Here is an 18,755-nt window from a genome sequence, read left to right as displayed (position 1 = left end):
CTTATGAGGTCTTCCAGGGGGTCGGAAAGCACTTCTCCTTAAGGCAGCGCTTAAATAGTTTCGTAAGTATGGGAGCAAGTTCTGGTTGAAGCTTTTTTAACACTATAATTGGGATGCCATCAGGGCCAGTTGCTTTACTGGAATCTAGGTTTTTTATTAGCTTGGCGACCTCATGCACGGATATTTGTATGTTACCTAGCTTGTTCTGTGTTATAGGAGGAAATATGGGGAGTTGATGGCCTTCGTCGAATAGGGTAGAATTAGCTGCAAAGTTCTTTGCAAATAATTTGGCCTTGTCTGACGCTGACGAGATGACCTCTGGTCCATTGATAATGGTTGGGATAGAACGCACACTTCTGTTCAGGATCCTATTTGTTATTTGCCAAAACTGGTGGGATCCAAGCCGCTGATCAGCTACTTTGGATTTAACAGACTGGGCATATAGCTCTCTTGCATTTTTTATTACTCTTTTACAGTGGTTGCTGGCAGACCTGAAAGCAGCTTTAGTCTCAGTGCATCTATTACGTTGGTAGCTATGGAAAAAGTGATTTCTGTGCGCAATAGCAGCAGCACATTCTGGGGAGAACCATGGCTGGCTGTTAGGTTTTTGTTGGAATTTTTTAGATGGTATGAATCGGTCTATGCCTACAATTAACCATTCGGTCAGATCTGATACTATAGCGGACACTTCCTTTTTAAACATGGAGTGTAGAGGTAAATCAGATATGAATGTACGGAAGCTATCCCAGTCAGCCATAGAGTATCGGTATACAGTACAGTGGAGGGGAACGTCTGGGGGCTTCTTACATTTCGTTTTTATCTTAACTGATACGACGGAGTGGTCCGAGGATCCTAGAGGAGAATGAACGGTACATGAACATAGCTCAGGGGAAGTTGAGAGAAAAAGGTCTAAGAGGCTTGCATATTGATCGGGTGTATCGTGCACACGGGTGGGTTTGCGAACAATCTGAGTGAGGTCATAAGCAATGGCAAAATCATGACAAAACCTCCCCTCATCATCTGTCTTATTTGAATGGGTCAGCCATTCCACGTTATGGACGTTGAAGTCAACACAGATGTGGATGTTAGCCGAGGGATGTGAAGACAGTATGTGGTCTATTTTCTCAGATATGCTCTTAAAGATAGTAACTCCGCTGTTTTGGGGCCTATAGAGGGCAAATATAAATGCAGTGGTGTTAGCAAGTGCAACCCTGAAGCACATATAGGGTAAATTAGGATCTTCTCTAGAGATATCCCTGCCACACGGGAAGCCATCCTTAATGTAGGCACATATTCCATGCCCATGGCGATCTTGGGGGTCAGATTTAGCTGTTAAATTGGAGTATCCATTAATTATGAACTCATCTAGGGAAGTGGTCGGCCCTATTCCAGTTTCACTTAGAAATAATATGTCCGGTTTCATCTCCTGTAATTGGGTTTCAACCTCTGGAAGGTTGGAACGTAGACCCCTGATATTGGAGAAGGAGACCTGGTAGTAGGGGTCTACGTTGGAGGATGGGGTTCTAGGTTTAATCGAGTTTTTATTCTGGAGATATTTCATGTTGAGGTTTTGGGATTTGTGGAATAGGTCGGCATACTTGGTTAGAGCAGTACAGAGAGGGAAAGTAAGAGAGAAAAAGACAGGAAAATTTTTTTTTTTTTGTAGCACACGAAAAGGTAAAGCCGTAACAATTACCCACTAGTATGGCATCGAGAGGCCCCACCAGAGACTACTTCATGGTCCAGATCCACTCACCAAATGGCAATACAGCAGTCCCAGTACTTTGCGCCTGCTGATAGGACAGCCTCACAGTGGTTAATCCAAGGTTCGGGTCCCTGACTATCAGGCGGATAACGTCAGCCCAGACAAAACGTTTACCTCCAGCACCCTTACTAGTGACATGGCCACAAGGACAGACAGAGACAGAAAAATTTCCGACATCTCAGACTACTGGTCACCAAGTACTACCGACCTTTTAGCAACTTTTTCTTCACCCTTTGTCAGAAAAATCACTCATTGAATGAGGACTGAATGACAAAATAGGAGAAGCGAGAGTTACTGGAGCTGCCGATAACACATCCACTGTATTATCTACTCTCCATTTAAAACAAAAAAAAAAAAAAGGGGGGGAGGAGGGGGAATGGGTACAAGTGACTGGAAGTTTGTCGTTATTTATCTAGTTTGAATCATTAAAGTTCTCCTCCACGACAATGCTTGACCGCATGTTGCTAAACCGATCCTGCAAAGGTTCAACGAATTGGCTTAAGAAATTCTGCCTCATCCAGCATACTCTCCAGACCTCCCACCTACCGATTATCACATTTTCAAGCATCTCGACAACTTTCTGCGTGAGAAATGCTTAATAAACCTAAGCGATATCAAAACGCCTTCAGCAACTTCATCACCACCAGAACGCAAGATTTTTTTACATAACTGACATAAATACACTTGTTTTGTTTTGGCAAAAGTGTGTTGATTCTAATGGTGCTTATTTCGATCAATAAAATTTTGTTTGAACCAAGATATGTTCATCTGAATTTAAAAGTTAAAAACCACAAGAACTTTCTTGCCAACCGAATATTATAAGAAAGATTTAGGTTCTATTATTTAAACTGAGAAGTTTATTTACAATTAGCAGGGATATCTGGAGTTGTCCGGGGGAAATGCATAACAAAATAGAAGAGTAAAGATCAATGTAAGATAACGTTCTCACGGGATAGTATTGTAATACCGTAGAATCAGCAGGAGTACTAGTAGAGCGTAGCACATATAACTACCCATATAAGACACCACCATGTTTTCTTTCTGTGGTCCTAAGCTTGGGTCCACATCAATTGTATACAAAATTTTCCAAATAATCACAAAGAGGTTTTATCAGTGTATTTTTTTTTTTTACACAGTAACCACCACTTATCAAGGCCCGGAAGCCACTCAGGGATAAGGGTGATTGCAAGTACATTACGTTAGTGTGGAGATTTGATGAAGTGTTTACTTAAGGGGGCGGTTCATTAGGAATTTGTTAACGATTTTGCTTAACAATTTTCTTCACAGTTGTTTGCTAGACTTTTCGCTCCCCTTCTGCAACACTTACTTACCGATTTATTTTCATTATTTTATTTTTATAATAAAACCGATGTTTTGTTGTCTCCATGTGCTATAATTAAAGTTATAATCTTTATAATCGTCTTTTTTTTTAAACACGCAGGTACACACGCACATTTTTTTTTTTTTTTTTTTTTTGTATAGGATAATCTTTAACGCTAATGAATGGATTTTACGAATTTGAGAATATATATTTTAGGCAACACAGTGAGTAACATGAGCATATACTTTTTTATAAACTAACATTTAGGAGGTTCATATATATATACTAGCAGGACCCATTAACCGGCGTTGCCCAGTGGAAGCATGACAATCCCCCCTACCCCATCGAAAAAAAATTAACTACGGTTGTTGCTGGTGGCCACTATCTTCCCTGGAAAATAGTGGACACTGGTAGCCAAAGCCCAAATTAAATAATTTGGCTTTTACTGTTAGGCATTGTTTTCCAGTGGCAGCTAGTGGAAGGCAGTGTCTGTGATTGTCAGCACTGTTGGTTATCGGCGATTAATGCTGGTTAGGGACAATAATTTGCAGCGACTGGCTAATTCTAAACAAAGCATTTAAGAGAAAAACATTATTACGTACTTATTTGTCAATTCTAAATCTATATAACGTAAAACAATTATGAAAAATGGTACATTAGAATAATAACACAAAGTAAAAATGGAAGTTTTCGAAATTAACTCTTTAGAGTGATCGAAATCAGTGGTAGATAACTGCCTTCTACCGATGAGAGTATCTTTCAAGTCGGCCAGCATTTTTCTTCTCAGTACACTGCAAGCATTTTTATGGGTTTTATAAATAGTACCGCTATAATTTCAGCATGGTTACATTTAGGTATAATATATATATATATATATAAAAATATATATAATATATATATATATATATATATATAAAAATAAAATGAACTCATTTTTTCCGGTCTGATTTTGACATTAATAGGATTAAAAATCAAGATATTTCATGCAAATATAATATGCACAAACGGCAGAACAGTATCTGAGGTGTGTTATAGGCTTATTATTTCTCAAATTCCTCGATAATCTTAGATTTCTATACTTTTTCTGCTGAGAAGTCACGGCCAAAATCGGTTAAGATCAATGGAAGTGGTAAAATATTTTCTCTCTAATAAATTCCTCCTCCTCCTGCCACCACTTAACTCCGTTTGGGGATCGTTCACAAGGAACAGTTGAGAAGAGAACACCGGTTTGGCTTCGTAGTTCTTTCATGTGAAGTTATTTAAAATCACTAAACTAAGCTGCAGTGCTCTGTGGCGTAGTGGTTAGCGTGCTGGACAATTCACATTATATTTTCACGTTCGCGCCGACCTACCGTAGTCGTTTTTTTTTTTTTTTTTTTCCTAAACAACTGGAATGGACTTTTCTTGGTGGCCGAACTGTTAACGTTGCAGATGCTTTTTTTTTTTTTTTTTTCACACTTTATTTTCCTACTTTTACTCATGACTCCGGGTTTGATCCTTCCTACTTACCTACCATAACATTTTTTAAAACTCCCCCTCACCCCCGTCCCGGAAACAAACACTCGGGCAACGTGTGTGTGTGTGTGTGTGTGTGTGTATATATATATATATATATATATATATATATATATATATATATATATATATATATATCTTCTCCTACCTATTCTCCATCTTACTTGTGTGTGCGTATACTTATGTTTGAATGATTAAGTCCACATATGCATGCGTGTGTTGATTGGGGGAAAAAAAAAATTTAACCAATATGTGTGTGATATAATAGTAGGTGGATGTGTGTGAGTACGTGTGCGAGTGTGTAGGTGGGTATGTATATATGTATTCTCCTACATATATTTCTATGTATTGCGTGTGTATATGTGTATATGCCTTCGTGCGTATGCGTGTGCCTGTGTATATGTACATGTATGTATATGTATGTGTGTGTGATTGTGTGTGAGTGTGTGCTATGCATGAGGAAAGAAAGTCATAAAAAACCATAAAAACCTTCACCAAATGGACCAAAAGCTCCCTCTTTGAACTTAACTCTGACGGACACTACCAACACTTACTGTTGGGGACAGAATTTCTGAGACCACGCCACTCTGAAAAACACATTTAGTATCAGCAGATGTAAAAATAACATTTCAAAGTCCCATTTAAAAAAAAAACTTTTTACAAAAATATCTGAAGAGTGCGAACCTAAGCTTGAAATGCGTTATAAAAATATTTTAAAATAAAAATATGATAAAAAGCTAAAAAAAAAACACAATTGTTGATGGTTACACTCTTTTAAATATATATATATATATATATATATATATATATATATATAACTTTTCTAGTTATTTTAGTTTGAGCTTAAATATTTCAGTTGTGTCTCAATATATAAATAAGTACCAACAATTCTAATCGTGACTGTAACAAGTTGACCCCAACTAAACTTTCAATTACTGTTATCTTAAAATCACCATCTTATCTACTAGTGAATTTACTCACCCAGTATTTAACATATTAACCATGCTGGTGTCAGATTCCATTTGGCCTTTACCAGATTATGCATGAACTTTCTCTGATCAAAGAAAAGACCAATTGATCATTAGACACAGATGGTTTCATCTCTATGTAACATTTTGAAGTGTCCTCGAATACAGCATAGTAAAGTTTGCACCCTCACAACACCGCATAGCTCTGCTAGTATGTGCATGCAATCAGCAAAAGTTACCGCACATTCACAAATTTTTCACTTTTTTTGTTGCACTTGAAAAACTGAGTCACGGAAATTTAAGTGAACAAAAAGAAAGAGAAAAAATAAAAAAATTAAAAAATGATTGCATTAACAAAGAATACAATTGTTTTATCTTTTTTAAAATACTTGTTAAATTCTGCTCGGAAACGCACATGTCACGTTTATTAGAATATATACACAACACATGCCCACGCCCATCATAGATAATTACCAAGTTTATCTATAAGTGCTTGTTGAATACCAGCTTTTTATGCAGAATTAATAACTCAGCTTCATCGAGAAAATAAAATATTGTTGAAGATACCGAACTTGAGGTCACCAATATTTGAGATAAGACATTATCAAATGAAAGAATTGCTGCATAACAAAAGTTGTGAGTTGAATGGGAAATGATTGATGGATGGGAAGTCAGGATCTACCCTTTAGTGTACAGATGTTGGTGAAAGAGCATTCTTAGAAGAAAGATTTTTTTATATACTAATAACTCAAGCTGGCTCATCCAAAATTTGGCGGCTCCTCGAAGAGCCTCAGTAGGCCACCATTCGCACATGTATGGAGTATTGTTGTCACATTTGGGCTGGTGCACCTGCTACTAGTTTCTCACTTCTGAACAAGGTTCAAAAGAGAGTCGCCAACCTCATAGGTCCTGAACTGTCATCTAAGCTTTAACCTCTGTCCCTATTAGCGAAATGTTGCATCCCTCTGCCTGTTCTACAAATACTTTAATGGTGGATGCTCTGACGAACTAAAAGCCCTTGTTCCTCCTCGACGAAAATATCCCCGACAATCAGCAAAATCCCACTCCTACAAAATAAAGATCCCTAGATGTAAGAAGGCCTTCTACTCTAATAGTTTCTTCCACAGAACTACTAGACATTGGAACTCCCTTCAGGGTTCCTGTTTTCCCAACTGTACTGACATGTAGAAGTTCAAGTGTAATGTGGACAGACATCTTGCTACTCATCTCCCTACATAGTATCCCTGCTACTTATGTCGCTGATAGTAGCCCCCTACATCAAAGTGGCAATGTGCCTTGTTGAAGTGAAAATGAAATTTAAAAAAATGTAGCTCAGTATAACAAGATAAGCTTTCTATCGATCTGTCTATCGATCTTTCCTTCTTCTTTAGCACATCATTTTCAACATGTCATTACTTTCAAGACGTTATCTTATATTTATACGTTGCTAAGAAAACGCCATCCATTTGTACTATTCACAATCAATGTTGGATCAATTTCAGTACATTCATTTGTTGACAGTACTTCTACGTCATAATGATTTCACCTGCATTCAAAAAGCTATAATAGATGAGACTGGTCGCAGACCATCAAACAGTCAGCATGACCTTTCTTGGTGCAACTCTCACTTCGGGAAATGTTGTGGAGCTTCGTCGGCGTCTAACCACTAAGCTGAGCGTCGCCTGTTGTCGTAAAGAACCCACTTTTCATCGCAAATCACAACCCAGTTGAGAAACGAGTCGTTTTTGTGAGCCAAAAAAGGAAGTTTGATACTTCATAATGGTCTTTCTTTTGGTTGTCATTCAATTCGTAAGGCTCCCACTTATCAAGTATTTTGTCTTTCAAATGTCTTTCAAGTGGTTGGAAATCGTTGTATACGTTACGTCTAATTCAGAAGCAATTCTCGAACAGTTGTGCATGGATTGGATTCGACTAAATCTCATAATTGATCGTTATCAACATGCAGTAGCTGACCACTACGCTCATCATCTTCAAGACTCTAAGTAAATAAGATAAAGATAGGATAAATAAATAATAATAAATAAATAAGTAAATAGATAGATAAATAAATAAATAAAGAAGTAAATAGATGGGTGTAGTTATAATGCGAGGTTAGGTAGATGCATCATTAAGTTCACATATATACGGGGTGGGACCCTAACATGGTGCTTTGGGCATGCATATATATATATATATATATATATATATATATATATATATATATATACAGACATGTATATATTTATACCAAGTAAATACAGTAACGTTAAGATAAATAAATAATTAATAATAAATAATAATAAATAAGTAAATACATGGGTGCAGTTAATAATAAGAGGTTAGGTGTGCGCATCGTTAATTTCACATATATACGGGGTGGGCTCCTAACATGGTGCTTTGGGCAGTGGTTACGTTTAAGTTTATTTTCAGTGTTAAATGCATCGCTGATACATACACACACAACACACATATAAACACATATATACATGTATATGTATGCGTATTTGCACGTGCGTTAGTGTATGTTAAAATAAACAACCCATTGTAAACTGAAATGAACAAATCGGCGTATAGCGACTACGAAAATTTTAAATGAACCCTATACTTATCATAAACATGACATCTACACTAACCCTTTCCCCCTCTCTCTCTCTCTCTCTCTCTCTCTTTCCCTCTCGCTCTCCCTCTCGCTCTCCCTTTCTCTGTCTCTCTCTCTCTCATCTATTTAATATATCTTGCGGAACAAGCAAAATGCAGTTAAAATTTAAAACCTAAAAATTGAAACTCCCCCCCTGTCCTTACCCCCACTTTTTTCTTTACCATCCCCTTTCTCCCCCTCCCTATATCCATATATTTCCACCCACGCCTACCTGAATCTGCTGACCACACAACACACAATACAATCTAATGTATCTTAACCTTCAAAACTGAAATATTGTCAATACCCGTCCCCCCTTATTATCTCCTACCTCAACCCCCCTTCCCTCCCCTTTTTTTCGTATTTCTTCTAAAACACTTCTTCCAATTACTAACAACCACTTCTGTAAGGTCTGACGAGGCTGTTAGATCGTAAACATGGTCCAACATCTGAAACATATGTAACCAAACAGATAAAACGGTAAAAAAAAAAAAACATATATATATATATATATATATATATATATATAATATTTAGTAATGTGATTGATAACGAGCACTTTTTCTTTCCTGTATTTTAATTAAACTAGTAATTTCACTATTACATTAAAATACACTCTGCTCTTTAGACAATTGTTCTAATCTCCTTTAAATTATATATATATATATATATATATATATATATATATATATATATATATATATATATATATATATATATATATTCCACTATCCATCTTACACCCCTTATTCATTCACTTATCTTTTATCATTTACACATTTATCTGTACATGTATTCAACTATCCCCCACTTACTAATTACTATTATAATTCTCTACACATATAAGTATACGTCTGTTGTATACTTATTAATATTATTTTATTATTTTTATCTTTACTTTCACCTATATAACCATTTACAGTTGACTCAGTATGCCCATATATATATATATATATATATATATATATATATATATATATATATATATATATATATATATATATATGTAAGTATATATCTGCATACTTGTGCTTTATATATATATGTGTATGTGCACACATATACTAATTTCTAGCTCTAGGAACTCTGATAATCTGACCCCTAATATCAAGCACCCCAAACTCGAGTATTAAACCAGGTAACAACCCCCAACACATTATCCTAGAAACTCCCACTTCTTTTATTCTTTATCTAAAACTTACCTGAACTTTTATGACTTTTGAACCATAAGTTAACCCCTACCTAATGAACCCTTATATCTGATCATCTCGATACAGACTCCAAAATATAAAACCAATATTTGTATCTATTTATTTGTTTAAAATTTTTAATGTTATATATAGAGTATATCAATTTATTGTATATATACATATGTACATATTTAAAATTTGAAATCTTCTATATACAATAAATTAATATACTTTATATATAACATAAAAATAATAAAAGGTCCGCCCACCTAATTCATAATAAGCCACCACATGACCATGATAAAAATATGTACATATATAATTAGGAAAAAGAAAAAGACATAATTTCTACAACATGCCTGAGGATGATAGAGGTATCTCTGTCGAAAGCGCTCGCTATGAATCCAACTTACACAATTTGGAAAATAAAAACACAAAAAGAAACTATTCAAAGATTGGAGAAGATGAAAAGGAAGATAATAAAACAGAATTCCGTGCTCCTCAATAACATTTGTTTGTAATGAGAAGATGTTGCCTTAATATACTGAATTTAATTTGCATGACGCAGCAGCTCAAGGTGAAACTAACACTCGGAATTTGAGAGTTAATTTAATTAAGCGGCAAATTGCCATTGCCCATGAACTTATCAATAACTATAACTCTGAAGCCCTTGAGTTATTATATTATCCCCCCCCAAAAAAAAAACCCCACAAAATTATACTAACTTTCTAACCAACAACAAACGGAGCACCAAAAAGATTTTCTCTCACTCGAACCCAATTTTCATATATATATATATATATATATATATATATATATATATATATATATAGCAAAAATGGTAATTAGTAAAACCTGGTGAAAGTGCTCAGTACTATTGTAGAACAAATATATATATATTTTTTTTATAACCGTTTAATCTGCCTAGTTACATATATTTCGGTTACCAAATCGTATCAACGACCCAGCAACTTCATCAGACTTGACAGAAATGATTATTATGATCAGAAAAACGATATTAGAAGAAGCACAAGAAAAAAAGAGGTGGGGGAGAATTTAAATTCTAATTCGACAACAGTTAAGTTTTAAGATTTAATAAACATAAGAAGATGGTAGGTGCGAGGGGGAGTTTAAGATATTAAGCCAGACACCGATAAGAATAGAGGGAGGGGAGAGAGAGAAAGAGAGAGAGAGAGAGAGAGAGACAAGGAAGAACTGGAAAATAAGAGAAGGGTGCAAGATGGGTAATACTTTGAAGACGTGGGTAGCTGGAAATAAAGAGAAAGACAAGAACTAACACTAAGAACTAATGGGAGAAAGACAAGCATTTCTATTTATTTTCTGATATATTCTCCTCCATCTCATACCCTATACCATATTTTACTTTATTTTATATATATATATATATATATATATATATATATATATAGATAGATAGATAGATAGATAGATAGATAGATAGATAGATATATTATTCGCGCATATTTTATTGAAGAGGAACGTTTTCGGTCTCGATTGACCATTTTATTACTAATTTACTATGTGTAGTTTCGCCTAATTTGAAATTTTTTTTCTCCTTTTTTTTCCCTTCCTCTTCACCTTTATCGTGTTACAGACCGAAAACATTCGGGACCGAAAACGTTCGGTAAACTAGGGGACTTTATAAGAACTTTGGATTCCACAACAAAAATACTTGTACGAAAACAAGAAAAATTCGAAAGAAAGATCATAAAAAGAAGAACGAAGATCCTCTTCAATAAAATATGCGCGAATATATATATATATATATATATATATATATATATATATATATATATATATATATATATATATTCCACTATCCATCTTACACCCCTTATTCATTCACTTATCTTTTATCATTTACACATTTATCTGTACATGTATTCAACTATCCCCCACTTACTAATTACTATTATAATTCTCTACACATATAAGTATACGTCTGTTGTATACTTATTAATATTATTTTATTATTTTTATCTTTACTTCCACCTATATAACCATTTACAGTTGACTCAGTATGTCCACATATATATATGTTTGCCCTGTATTTAAGAATTCAGGTGATAAGTCATCTCCCTCTCAGTACAGACCAATAAGTCTTCTCTGTGTTATGAGTAAGTTGCTGGAATCCATATTAAATAGAGAAATAGTCAACCACCTCAGCAGGAATAACCTTCTTAGTGACACACAATATGGTTTCCGCTCTGCAAGATCTACCGCAGATGTGCTGACGGTTATATCCCACAGGATTAGTGAATCTCTTGACAAAGGCTTCCTTTCTAGGGCAATTGCTCTTGACATATCAAAGGCCTTCGACAAAGTATGGCATAAGGGTCTACTTCACATGATTTCCAGCTACGGTATAACTGGAAATGTTTTCTCAATCATTAAATCATTTCTCTCCGATAGGCTCATAAGAGTAGTGGTAGATGGTCAAAAATCGGAGGCCTGCAATATAAATGCTGGAGTCCCTCAGGGGTCAATCCTGGGCCCAACTCTCTTCCTGATCTACATCAATGACCTCCCTAAACACATACTTAAATCATTCGTTGACATCTATGCTGATGACACGACCATCTATGGCAATACATCAAAGGCTGTAAATGACGAAGTTCTATCTGATTCTCTCTCCTCTGATCTCGAGCGCGTGGTTCAGTGGGGGAAGATGTGGCTAGTTACCTTTAATGCATCCAAAACCAAACTCCTATCCTTACATCATCAACGCTCTGATCCCCAGCTGGCATCAATTGTGATGGATGGCTCTCGTCTGGGTGAGGCCCCGTGTTTTGACAAGCTTCTGGGTTTGACCTTTACTCCTGATCTGAAATGGAACACGTACATCAAGTCTGTTGCCAAGATCGCTGGAAAGATGGTGGGATTCTTCTACCGCTCCAGAAGATATCTCACTACTGATGCAATTCTCTATCTATATAAAAGCCAAGTACGGCCAAGGATGGAATACTGCTGCCATATCTGGGCAGGAGCTGCCAAAAACAGTCTATCATGCCTTGACAGAGTACAAAATAGACTTCGTGGTTTAGTGGGGGATGCCCTTTTCTCTACCCTGCAACCCCTCTCCCACAGAAGAGACGTTGCAAGCCTATCCTTGTTTTATCGTTATTTTCATGGCAGGTGCTCGTCTGAACTCCAATCCCTGGTCCCCCCTCGCCAATCTTTCACGAAAAACGCCCGTCTAGCTGAATCCACTGTGAAAAATTTCCCCCACTCTATATCTGTGCCTAAATCAAAACGCGGATTTCATGAACAAAGCTTCTTTCTTAGAACTGCACGCCTGTGGAACTCTGTTCCGTCTGCCTGCTTCCCTCCGGACTACAACTTGGATGTCTTCAAGTCTAATGTTAACAAATTCCTAATGAACCGCCCCCTTAAGTAAACACTTCATCAAATCTCCTCACTAACGTAATGTACTTGCAATAACCCTTATCCCTGAGTGGCTTCCGGGCCTTGATAAGTGGTGATCTCTGTGTAAAAAAAAAAAAAATGTAAGTATATATCTACATACTTGTGCTTTATATATATATATGTGTATGTGCAGACCTATACCAATTTCTAGCTCTAGGAACTCTGATAATCTGACCCCTAATATCAAGCACCCAAAACTAGAGTATTAAACCAGGTAACAACTCCCAACACATTATCCTAGAAACTCCCACTTTTCTCATTCTTTATCTAAAACTTACCTGGACCTTTATGACTTTTGAACTATAACTTAACCCCTACCTAATGAACCCTTATATCCTATCATCTGAAACATATGTAACCAAACAGATAAAACGGTAATAAAAAAAAAACATATCTATATATATATATATATATATATATACACAGGAATTTACTCACTCCTTTAGTTTTGTAGTGGGAACAGTTCTCACTCTAAAAATAAGGCCCTGCCATTCCCCACTTCATCTGAACCTTAAAATAAACTATTGAAAAATTCAACACATTTCCAACATTATTTTCGAATAAGTTCCTATTTAATTACCTCCCCATGGGAGCAGAGTTAGAAACAACGTCGATTTTTAATGTAAAAAGAAAAATCCAGCTCTCCAAAAGCCACAAATTGGATTGAAACAGACATAAAAATTGCCTTTGTCTAGAAAAATGTCTCCTTCACTGACCGAGAATAGAAAAGATTAAATGTAATATCAGAACAGATACCACACTTTGTTCTTAGCTAAATTTGCACAACTCATGATCCTCAAATTAAAAAAAAAAAACACAACTATATCAATTGACCTTTGTATAATAGATGGTCTTAAAGCTGAATTTTCTTTTGTTTTCAAAATCAAAACATCTGTTGAGTTTTACTCTGAAAACTCATTTCAATATCATTTTAAAGTACTTGAGTAGATCTTAAGTGCTGCCTGCACATTTTTGCTGACCTATTTTGAGATCGGATTCAATTCATGCAGGATGTTTTGTGAAATTGTAAACTTGAATATCCTTTATGAAATTTGAATTTCTGAAAAAAACTTGACTTTTGAATAATTTCAATAACTTAATTTCCAAATTTGTTTAGAATTGGCAACATTTAAAATGATGATCATAGCTTCTCACAGTCCTTAATTTTTTCATAGGCAGAATTCATTTCTCACAGTTCGTAAATCCTGATCGGCTAAAATTATTTCTAACAGTTGATGATTTGCTCATAAGCAGTATTCATTTCTCACGGTTCATAACTGTTCTATATGTGATATCCAGCATCTATTGGATCTATTCTATGAAAGGCAACTTTCAAATTTCAAGAAAATGTAGTCCCTTGAGTGTCAATGATTAAGTAGTGATCTTATTTTGGTCTACAATCTCCTCCATGGTCATTATAATAGACATCCAGATCTATTATTCACTCCTGCATTAGAAAGACGTCTATGTGAAATTATTTCTAACATCGTTGTTGTCAAAGTCGTCAACACCGTGATTACACACACCACGCGGGCACTCAAAAATCACACTTATGCACACACACATCCATCCGCACATTGATTTAATTTTACTTAAACTTCTTTTCCCCTACAAATTGGTGACACCCGAACGTGAGATGAAACATGCACTTCCTTCTACACCCCTACACTAGCTATTCGCACAGTGCAGGGTCTATTGGATTTATTCTATAAAAGACAACTCAAGAAAATTTAACCCTTGAATGTCAATGATTAAGTAGTGATCTTATTTTGGCCTACAATCTTCTCCATGGTCGTTATAATAAACATCAAGATCTATTATTCACGCCTGCATTAGAATAATGTCAATGTGAATGTATTTCATCAACGATTTCAATTGAATTAGAAGAGGGAGACTTGATCAATCAGAATCCCTGGATTTGGAATTGTCTTTCAAGTGATGTAATACATGCAATAATAAAGCAACAATTCAAGGTGAATTTGGACAGGTGTTGGACTACTGTATACTTTTCTGTGTAAATTTCTCTCAATCTTTCCTTACATTGCAATTGAAGCACGAGGATTTTATTTTTTGCCAATAAATTGAATTGAAAAAAAAATGACTTCTCCATTCTTCATAATTCATACTTTCTGATAAGTAGATTTTATTTTTCACAATCATAGGCAGAATTTATTTTTTACAATCATAGGTAGAGTTTATTTTGTACAATCATAGGCAGAGTTTATTTTTTACAATCATAGGTAGAGTTTATTTTTTACAATCATAGGTAGAGTTTATTTTTTACAATCATAGGTAGAATTTATTTTTTACAATCATAGGTAGAGTTTATTTTTTACAATCATAGGCAGAGTTTATTTTTCACAATCATAGGTAGAGTGTATTTTTTACAATCATAGGCAGAGTTTATTTTTCACAATCATAGGTAGAATTTATTTTTTACAATCATAGGTAGAGTTTATTTTTCACAATCATAGGTAGAGTTTATTTTTTACAATCATAGGTAGAATTTATTTTTTACAATCATAGGTAGAGTTTATTTTTTACAATCATAGGCAGAGTTTATTTTTCACAATCATAGGTAGAGTGTATTTTTTACAATCATAGGCAGAGTTTGTTTTCACAATCATAGGTAGAATTTATTTTTTACAATCATAGGTAGAGTTTATTTTTTACAATCATAGGCAGAGTTTATTTTTCACAATCATAGGTAGAATTCATTTTTTACAATCATAGGTAGAGTTTATTTATTACAATCATAGGCAGAGTTTATTTTTCACAATCATAGGTAGAGTGTATTTTTTACAATCATAGGCAGAGTTTATTTTTCACAATCATAGGCAGAGTTTATTTTTCACAATCATAGGCAGAATTTATTTTTTACAATCATAGGCAGAGTTTATTTTTTACAATCATAGGCAGAATTTATTTTTTACAATCATAGGCAGAGTTTATTTTTCACAATCATAGGCAGAATTTATTTTTTACAATCATAGGCAGAGTTTATTTTTCACAATCCTAGGCAGAGTTTATTTTTTACAATCATAGGTAGAGTGTATTTTTTACAATCATAGGCAGAGTTTATTTTTTACAATCATAGGTAGAGTTTATTTTTTACAATCATAGGCAGAGTTTATTTTTTGCAATCATAGGCAGAATTTATTTTTCACAATCATAGGCAGAGTTTATTTTTTACAATCATAGGTGGAGTTTATTTTTTACAATGATAGGCAGAGTTTATTTTTTACAATCATAGGCAGAGTTTATTTTTTACAATCATAGGCAGAATTTATTTTTCACAATCATAGGCAGAGTTTATTTTTTGCAATCATAGGTAGAGTGTATTTTTTACAATCATAGGCAGAGTTTATTTTTTACAATCATAGGTAGAGTTTATTTTTTACAATCATAGGCAGAGTTTATTTTTTACAATCATAGGCAGAATTTATTTTTCACAATCATAGGCAGAGTTTATTTTTTACAATCATAGGTGGAGTTTATTTTTTACCATCATAGGTAGAGTTTATTTTTTACAATCATAGGTAGAGTTTATTTTTTACAATCATAGGCAGAGTTTATTTTGTACAATCATAGGCAGAGTTTATTTTTCACAATCATAGGCAGAGTTTATTTTGTACAATCATAGGTAGAGTTTATTTTTTACAATCATAGGTAGAGTTTATTTTTTACAATCATAGGCAGAGTTTATTTTTTACAATCATAGGTAGAGTTTATTTTTTACAATCATAGGCAGAGTTTATTTTTCACAATCATAGGCAGAATTTATTTTTTACAATCATAGGCAGAGTTTATTTTTTACAATCATAGGTAGAGTGTATTTTTTACAATCATAGGCAGAGTTTATTTTTTGCAATCATAGGCAGAATTTATTTTTTACAATCATAGGCAGAGTTTATTTTGTACAATCATTGGCAGAGTTTATTTTTCACAATCATAGGCAGAGTTTATTTTTTAAAATCATAGACAGAATTTATTTTTCACAATCATAGGCAGAGTTAATTTATTACAATCATAGATAGAGTTTATTTTTTACAATCATAGGCAGAGTTTATTTTTCACAATCATAGGCAGAGTTTATTTTTTACAATCATAGGTAGAATTTATTTTTTACAATCATAGGCAGAGTTTATTTTTCACAATCATAGGCAGAGTTTATATTTTACAATCATAGGCAGAGTGTATTTTTTACAATCATAGGCAGAGTTTATTTTTCACAATCATAGGCAGAGTTTATTTTTTACAATCATAGGTAGAATTTATTTTTTACAATCATAGGCAGAGTTTATTTTTCACAATCATAGGTAGAGTTTATTTTTCACAATCATAGGCAGAGTTTATTTTTTACAATCACAGGCAGAGTTTATTTTTTACAATCATAGGTGGAGTTTATTTATTACAATCACAGGTGGAGTTTATTTTTTACAATCATAGGTGGAGTTTATGTTTTACAAGTAACGCACCTTTTAAAAGTGGGATTTATTTCTCACAGTTCACGCTTTCTTCATAATTAGTTATTTCTCACAGTCCAGAGTTCTGTCAAAAGCAGATTTTATTTTTTACAGTTCACACTTCCCATGGAGACAGATTTTGTCTCAAAGTTCTTAATTCCCTCATGTGCAGAATATTTTTTCTCACGGTTAACCCTTCCCTTATAGCTAGAATTTATTTCTTGCAGTTTGCAATTCTGTCATTAACAGAACTATTTTCTCACAGTCTGCAATACCCTCATGAGCACCCTTTATATCTGACAGTTCTTAGGCAGAGATTATTTCTAATTGTGTACACTTCCTACTTTACTTTGTAGGCTGAGACAATTTCTCACAATTCATACTTTTTCATTGCCAGAACAAATATTTCACTTTGAATTATTTACTTGCACAAAATATAAAAAATTAGATTCGGAACAAATCAGGCACAAGGCCATCAAAATGTGGGGGTAAATCGATGTCGTTGTTCATCCTTAGACAACAGTCACTACAATACCACATTTACCAGAGGAGGCCGTACTACTTATGATATCCTTAAAATTATTAATAAATCTTATGTTTTAATAGATATATTTATATAAAAAGATTTAATTGGAATAAAATAAGGAGTAAGGAAAGAACATAAAACCAAAAACTTAGCGAGTAATATTCTCTCAAGCTTTTCTAGAAAATAGATTTCTCACTATTTTCTGCTTTGTTCAGAATCTAAAACAAGCTGGACAATCTCTAAATTGAAGGAGGATATTCGTGGGAGAAAAAAAGGTTAAAGAACTGGGGGAGGACAAAAATTTGAATTGTGGTTGGACATATCCATCAAAACAATACAAATATGTCAACAGCTTCAAATACAATTTGTAGGACAACCTGTCAAGTCCCAGCCATTTGTTGCAGCCAACCTACTTCAACATAGCCAAGATCTCACACTCTCTAATCCTATCTTTGCAACCAGCGCTTCTAACCAAATTGGACTGGACCGAGAAGTTTGGCAAGGAGGCAGTTGGGTGACGTACTCTTCAAAATACTCTTGAAATCCCTTGAAAATCTTTTTAGTTATGTCCATCTACATGTTTGACTTTTCAAATATATCTGAACCACATGGGAAACTTTTTTATGCTTATGTTAAAGTTCATGGCTTTATTGGATAATTTCCTTTCCCCAACTACTTAAGCCTCACTTGCTAACCTCATGTCATGCTTAGCTAGTTTTGTGCTTACAGTATTCCTACCAGCCATTACTTGGCTCAGTTTTCAAGCTGACCAATTACTAACTCCCACCGAAATCTACTAAACAAATAGTTGTATGTTTTCTCGAAAGTCTTGTATCTTCATCAGGGAGCTATTCAATTTCCTGTAGCTGGCTAATTAAGAGAACCAAGCTATAACAAGTTGATGGTCCAAGTGACTTAT

The 18,755-nt window shown here is 34.4% G+C and overlaps 1 protein-coding gene across 1 annotated transcript in view; it reads right to left on the bottom strand.

The window, feature by feature from the left end:
• Window positions 1-18,409, bottom strand: part of LOC145286565 (tyrosine-protein phosphatase non-receptor type 11-like) — a 40,384-nt gene extending 21,975 nt beyond the window's left edge. Inside the window, exon 1 of the mRNA XM_080135449.1 lies at window positions 18,272-18,409. Coding sequence (XP_079991575.1) covers window positions 18,272-18,409 — 138 coding nt within the window. The remainder of the gene's footprint in view (window positions 1-18,271) is intronic.
• Window positions 18,410-18,755: the final 346 nt, after the last annotated feature.

The sequence above is a fragment of the Euprymna scolopes genome, chromosome 10 (genome assembly GCF_053919585.1).
Source record: "Euprymna scolopes isolate OS-2025 chromosome 10, ASM5391958v1, whole genome shotgun sequence".
In the NCBI taxonomy this organism is placed as follows: Eukaryota; Metazoa; Mollusca; class Cephalopoda; order Sepiida; family Sepiolidae; genus Euprymna; species Euprymna scolopes.
This window is presented reverse-complemented; position numbering and strand designations above follow the sequence as displayed.